At 44.6% G+C, this 7,461-nt stretch overlaps 1 protein-coding gene across 1 annotated transcript; it reads right to left on the bottom strand.

Annotated features, from left to right (window-relative positions):
* Nucleotides 1-191: 191 nt before the first annotated feature.
* Nucleotides 192-4,536, bottom strand: Mbl2 (mannose binding lectin 2). Its single transcript, XM_013348035.1, has 5 exons — nucleotides 4,476-4,536; nucleotides 3,290-3,473; nucleotides 2,539-2,745; nucleotides 1,420-1,488; nucleotides 192-756 (listed from the first exon to the last, which is right to left on the bottom strand). The coding sequence occupies exons 2-5, from the start codon at nucleotides 3,462-3,464 to the stop codon at nucleotides 383-385; spliced, it is 825 nt and encodes a 274-aa protein (XP_013203489.1). The 5' UTR covers nucleotides 3,465-3,473; nucleotides 4,476-4,536; the 3' UTR covers nucleotides 192-382.
* Between the last annotated feature and the right edge of the window lie 2,925 nt (nucleotides 4,537-7,461).

Genomic DNA, 7,461 nt, shown 5'->3' with positions numbered 1-7,461 from the left:
ACGTTACACTTACATTCTGTACATAGTTTAGCACCGCATTAGGAAAGAAGTAAATAAAGTTATAAGTAGACCCTTTTAACACCTGAGCCTGGGCAGACTGGGCATAGAAACTGTGGAATTAGCTAGGGTGATGTCACTACCCTAGAAACTGCCAACGCAAAGCAAAAAGAGGACTCAGCAGAGCATACGTGTTCATCATAAATGAAAAGACCAAGCTCATTTTATTTTTGCACCTTCACAAGAAAAGACTATTCCAGAAAAAAAAAGGGTTATAGTTTAATTGGGCAGCTAATGTTTAATAGTATATATTTTATATTTCAGAACAAATTGTGGACTTATGGAGCCCAGTAAAAGATCCAGGAGGACTGAGAAGGAAAGCCCCTCACTCAGAGAATTCACAGACTGCTAAAAAGGTGTCGTCACAGGGGACATCGTTCCACTTGCCATCCAACAAGAGCACCACACAGTGTTCCTTAAGGCCGGTGTTATTGGGCTCACCCCCATTCCAGTTAGTGTAGTGCACTCTGCTGCCTGTCAAATCCTCAAACCGGTTTTCAGTCCTCTTATCTGTTACGCCCAGGTAGGCGATGTCTTTAGCCACGTTCTGGAGGACCCTGTTTTCCTCACCATTCCTGGGAGTGGCCACAGAGGCCTGTATTAGGGCACACAGAGTCTTCGCTCCGTCAAAGTTCGTCTTTCTACCACTGCTCACAAAGAACTTCTTTCCAACTCGTTCACTCGTAGAGAAGAGCACCCCTAAAACGTAAGAAGATGGGAGACACTGACTTATCTTCTAGACCACTCATGGTGTAAAATTCAAATTGAAAGGTGTATACTGCAGTTTCTCTGGCAGTATAGACCACAAAGAGTGCCTTCCTTCATGAACCCCCTTGTGAAATGCTTACACAAATCAAAACATGCTTCATTTATCTAAAATTCGAGTTGAACTGTTTGCCTTGCTGCTTTTCCTTGCCATCTTAGTATGAATCAATAGGCTCAATGCCTTTGTAGGTTTAGGTCTTCATTACAGAGCACATGTAATTTGGAGTTCTAAATTCTACCATACTGCTAACTTACAATTGAACAAGATTGTCTGGGACTATCTAGCCACAGCTAGGAGAAGCATGATTGGCTCCATTGTCTGGTTTAGATCCCAGCATTACAAAGGAGCCCACATCCTATTTCACAAGACTGCAACATATAAGCTGATTCTACCACTGAACTCTGTAAATTTGAATAAGTAATTGAATTCCCATCTGCCTCTGTTTCTCCCAAATGATTGTTGGGAGGGTATCATGAGATCAGAATATGAGTGGTTTTTTTTAGGTCCTAGGAAACCATATGCGTGCAGTGAGTATTCTCTGCCTTCTGCCATTCCCAAACTTGTGGTTGCCTGAACAGGAGAGGAAGGATACTTACACCTCTTAAGGCCTCTCAGCTCTGATTGTAGAGCTGCTATTTCTGCATCAATTTCTCTAGTGTCATATTCTAGAAAATTAAAAAGCAAAAAGCACTGTTATCCTGAGGATGAAAACTTTGCCTATTGGGGAGTGTGGTATATTTTTCAGATTTAAAAAAAAAAAAAAAGAAGCAAGGTTTACTTTTATTTTTTAACGTTGATATACTTTAACAGAGAAAACAATCTGTTTTTACCTGACCTAAAATATCAATCTTTGCCTGATACTTATTCTAAAATAGGCACTTATAGTAGCTACTTTGCTTAAATAAATAAATAAATAAATAAATAAATACTTGACTCCTTGCTTAAACTTACAAGGCATATAAAGATAGAAAGAATGAATGACCCACTTCGTGCTCCTTTACTCTCAACCACCTCTTTACCTCTGCACAGCAGCAGGCTAGGTGGCCACATACTGCCTTTTTAACCCATCTCACCCTCCTCCAGGACAACAGCTCAAGGCTGCCGTCATCAGATTCCAGGAAGACCAAATTCTCACAAGGCAGACTCCCTCCCAAGATAAGGCAGTTCCCCATGAGGGCAAGCCAACAGTGTAGAACAGAAATGATCGCTTGTGGGAATCAGACTGGTCCCCTCAAGTGATGTTGGCAAGAAGTACTTCTTTAGCCTGCCTCTCTGAACCACAGCTGGGGACAATCATCAATGAAAGCACCCCTTAGCAGGACTGCTTACCTGTGAATCCTTTCTGTCCCCTATTCTATTTGATCCTTGAAGACAGATTGAGAATCAATGATCCCTTTATTTGTTTCTCTCTCAGATATGTGTGTGCTTCATTGATATATGTGACCACTTCCTAAATATAACACCAGTAGCACAGACACTAAGAGCAACAGTTAATAAATGGGACCTCCTGAAACTGAAAAGTTTCTGTAAAGCAAAGGACATGGTCAACAAAACAAAACAAAACAAAAAACCCAGCCTACAGAATGGGAACTTGATCAGGAAGCAGAACTGGGCATCTACCCTTGCAGTATTGAGAAACAGTACACCCCACCAGTATTCTGGGTTCCAGAACCCTGAATGTCATCATCCCAGACAATCTGAAATGATCTCCTTACCGACACGCTCTCCAGGGTCTCCTTTTGGCCCCACTGCTCCTTTTCGTCCCTCTGCTCCTTTTGGCCCCGCTGCTCCCTTTGGCCCCACTGCTCCTTCTGGTCCCACTGCTCCTTTTGGCCCCGCTGCTCCTTTTGGCCCAGGAATCCCTGGGGATCCTGCAGGTCCTACCTTTCCAGGAGGGCCCTGCAAGCCTCTGAGCCCTTGACCTGTTGGAAGACAAACAAAACTTAGGTTGATATCTATGCTTTTGCTGCTCTTTTTCCAAAGGTTTGATGCTTAATCCCCTGTAGTGAGATAAGGCCCCTGTGTTCCATGAATTAGACCAACATGAGATCTACTTTCAGGACAGGCAAGACAAGCATCACACACTTCTGTGTAGGCATCCAGTATGCCAGAGAACTGGAGCTTTGTGTGTTTTGAGCTACATACAGTATGTTGTTGATGAAAGAACAATATGCCTAATAAGTATCTGCCGTAGGTTTCTTCTGGAACGTAGTCACAGAAAGGGGCTAGAGAGATGGCTCAGTGGTTAAGAGCATGAGCTAATACTACAGAGGACATGAGTTCGGTTCCCAGCATCCATTTGGGGTGTCTCATACCTGTAACTCCAGCTCCAAGAAGACACTGTCTTTGGTCTCCAAAGTAGCCTGCACTCAAATGAGTGCATGACTGTGTACACACACACACACACACAAACCTTGCATAATTAAAACTAATTTTTAAGAGCAAAGAAATCAGTTGAATGCATACCTGGTTCTCCCTTCTCTCCCTTGGCACCATCACGTCCATCTTTGCCTGGGAAGCCATTCAGGCCTGGAGAACTGCAGGCAATCACGGGGCAGGTACTTTGAGCACCTTCTGTTATAGACTCTGCATAAGCTGCTGTGACCACACCCAGGAGAAGGAGTGATGGGAACAGGAACATGGTCCTCACCTTGGTGTGGGGAAAATCATGGAAGATTACATCATCCCTTTCAGTTCATCAGCATGTATCTACCATACTGACCTCTGTCCTGTAACTTGGGGACAGACATTGTACATATGGATTACTCACTGCTAGTGTCCAGACTGGGTATTTTGAAAAGCAATCACGTACGATACTGTGTCTGTTAGTTAACAAAGGTAGGCATAACAACATAAGACGCAGTGAAGGCCCTTCTGAGGAAGGTCACCAGGGCCCAGGTCACTCCTCTCATTGCGGGCAGGTTATGAATGTGCTTCTCATGGCAGTGAGAGCAGAACTGCTTCATTTCACCAATCCACTAACGTCTCGTGCCTTAGAGGATGGGAATGAATGGAGCCCACTGTTCTAAAGGATCTCACCTACCTACCCTTGGACACCATCTGCAGCCCAAATCCTCTTTTCACACTGGAATAGACGACTTCTCTCCAAGATCAGCTAGTTATTCTTTCCCCGGTTTTCAACAGTAAACTGTGGGTTAGTGATTAAAAGAGACAGGACCAGACTCCGATCACGTAGTAAGTCTACTAGCCCCAACCCGAATGAACTTGAGTGCACTTCTCGGTAGTTCATTTCCACACAGCAAGACGGGGTTGCTGGGACAGCATTTAGTCTGTAAATTTCTCTCTGGTAGATTTCCTCTCCACTTCCTAGATTGTGCATGACCAAACTGCCGGCCACTAGCCACACCTGTGTGGAATGCCTCTGTTACCATCACATATGTCCTTCGAGGCTTTCTTCCAGCTATTCCTCACTAGGAGACCATAACATCCCAGTCCTGCAGGCCTTAGATCCCACGGCACTCTCCTTGCAATGTCTTCTTTGCAAACAGATAATTGAGAGAACGGACTTGGCCCAGCAAGCAGAGAAAGTGCTGCCACCAGCATGACTTCTGTCTGACCTGCCTATTACCTCAAGCCTTCAGACATGAATCAGATCCCTTGACCGTGAACAGAGGAACCCAAATCCACTCACCAGAAAGGATTTGCAGGACTTTTGACACAGCAAGGATTCAAACTTCCACTCAACTGGGAACTCTGACAGATGCCTCCAAGTGAGGGAGGAGCCAACTCTGATAAAAAGGGATAATCCATGCTGACCTTCAACCCCAGATTAATAAGCAACTCTCTTTAGGACTGTATTAGATGTTCCTCAGGAGGATTTACCCAGAAGCCTCCAGGGGGTGCAACATGGGTGTCTACCTTAAAGCAGCACCATCTCCCCTTCAATTGACATCCATTTGGCTAATTCTTATAACTGAGTTACCATAATAAGCAGCTTCAAGATGCTAATCATACCAATTTCCTTGCTTGAAATTGTATGTGTACAGAAACATACACATACCTGAGCACACATATGCTCTGTGCACACCCACTACATGCACATGCACATGTGTACACCATAAAGGATAGTAGACCTTTTTTGCTACTGTCAATACATGAAGAACACTTCTAGACTCCACACTATTGTCTTCTAGCTGGGATGTTCTCACTCTTTAGTGTTCTTCTCTCTGACTCTTTCCCTTCTATTCAAAGATTCTTGTCGAGGAAAAACTTCCTGTGATCTTATCTTAAATAGTTCTACCCAGTGCCCTAACAATGGACTGTGTTTGTTTGTACTGACTACAGCCGCATTGTATTCTAGCCATTTTAATGTGACAAAATGTATATAACATACCACTTAGACCATTAATAACTGTGTAAGTCAGTAAGAACATGTATGATGTTATGAGGTTGCCCCAACCCATCCCCAACAATATTTCATCATCCCAAATTTAAATTCCACACACTAAACAGTAACAACCCAACTCTCCCCTCCTTACCACCGCTGGTAACTGCCATTCTATTTCCTGTCTCTAAGAAGTCAACTACTTCAGGTGGAGCATGTAGTTGGAATCGTGCAATGATTATCCTGTAGTGTCAGAAGAAGACAGGAACATCTTGTAGGTAAATAGTCTTGCTTTGTTGCTCAGTTGGGGCAGTATAATAGAAGGGACACAAGACATTCAAGAAGTACAATTCAGTAAGCTCTGAACTACATTTCTTTTCTACATTCATTTATTTGTGTATGTTTGCATGCCTGTGTGTGTGTGCACGGGTCCATGCGCACATGTGTATGCCATGGTACACATATAGAAGTCAGAGGGCACAGGGCAGTTTGTAGATATCTTCATCCCCATACGGGCTCTGGGAATCAAACTCAGGTAGCCAGGTTTGGCTGCAAGCAACTTTACCTACACTGAGCCATTCCACCGGCCTCTGAGCTACGTTTCTAATATAGCTGTTTTTCTGTATCCATCAGCTTTTTACTACTCTAATAAAATACCTGAGATGATTGACTTACAAAGAGGAAAGATTCGCTTTGACTTTATGGTCAGCTGTTCCTCTCACTTCTGTGCCTGTGGATGTCCATGGTGTCTCATGGTGGGGGCTTAACACGGAAGAGGGCTTCTCTGTCTTGCAGCCTGAAATGAGAAGAAGAGGGGAAAGATAAGCCTACCCACTGCCCACAATCTATTTAGGAGTATTCCTCCAGTTACCTAAGACTGCTTACCAGTTTCCATCTCTTCATGGTTTTATCACCTGCCAATAATGCCCCAAGCTGGATACTCAGTCTTTAACACAAGGACATTTGGGGACATTACAGATCTAAACACGGCAGTTGCCTTGGAAAATCCACATTAACTTGGAGTATTGAGGGAACTCTGTGAGAGTTTCACACAGAGACTGGGAGGGGTGTGGTGGAGGTTACAAAATACCAGCATAAATATGACTGAGTTACCCTTCCAGGTCCCTTCCAATCAGAACCGGACGTACAAAGGATCCTGTTTCTTAATTCCTGCCAACACATTCCTTGTGAGTGTAAAACTATTCGGGGTGGTATATTGCCACAGGGCTAGATAAAATGTCTATTTCTTCAGGGCATAGAAAAAGCAGGAAGCATCTTGATTTACATTTCTTCATTACTCGGAGCCAGAGCTTCCCCCTGACGCTGCTGGTTTAATGGCAGAAGGTAAGGTCAATAGTTGGTACCAGGTCACACTGGAAGTGCTCTATTTGGTCACAGTGTTTTTTGCTTTTGTGTGTACTTAGTCCCAAGGTCAGGAAGCTGCCTTTCAGTCCCTGACCCTGTTATTCTTGGAAATAGTCTGTGAAGGGGTGGATACCTGGATGGGCTGTCAACCTGCCAGCTAACCACAGGGCTAAGCACTGTTTGCTTGATCAGCGTCCCCTCCAGTCTTTCATAGGGCTGTTCTGCCCCAAGAGTTTCTGCTCCACATCCATTGTCACCTGCACACATACAGACAGGGTCTACATTTGCCCTGGATCTCAGGGCCTTTCTGACGCTGCTTCTACTCTGGTGACCGCCCCCGGAAGTCCTCCTCACCCCAACTGGCTACCGAGATAACGGTCTCTCTGCCCTCCATGAAAACTGTCTGCTCCTCTCTCCTTGCTAAGATGGAGAAAGGACAAGATGAGAACAATATTTTGATTGAGAACGCCATTGTGGGGCTAGCAAGAAACATGTCACTAGAGAAATTCCCAGGAATCTACAAGGATGACCCGAGCTAAGGCCCTAAGCATTAGAGGAGAGGGGGCCCGATCTTGACTTGCCCTGTAGTCAGACTGATGAATATCTTAATATCCATAGAATCTTCATCCAGCAACTGATGATGGATCAGCTGGCAGAGACCCACAGTGTAGCACTGGGCTGAGCTCTCAAAGTCCAGTTAAAGAATGAGAGGAGGGGGAATATAAGCAAAGAGGTCAAGACCATGATGGGGACACCCATTGAAACAGTTTGCCTGAACTAATGGGAGCTCACCAACTCCAGCCGGACAGGGAAGGAACCAGCATAGGACCAAACTAGACCCTCAAAATGTGGATGACAATTGTATAGCTGGGGCAGACTGAGGGGCCACTGACAGTGACATCAGGATTTATCCCTACTGCATGTACTG

This window comes from Microtus ochrogaster, chromosome 8, assembly GCF_000317375.1.
Source record: "Microtus ochrogaster isolate Prairie Vole_2 chromosome 8, MicOch1.0, whole genome shotgun sequence".
Taxonomy (NCBI): Eukaryota; Metazoa; Chordata; class Mammalia; order Rodentia; family Cricetidae; genus Microtus; species Microtus ochrogaster.
The sequence above is the reverse complement of the archived record's forward strand: the minus strand, read 5'-3'. Positions and strand labels throughout refer to the sequence as shown.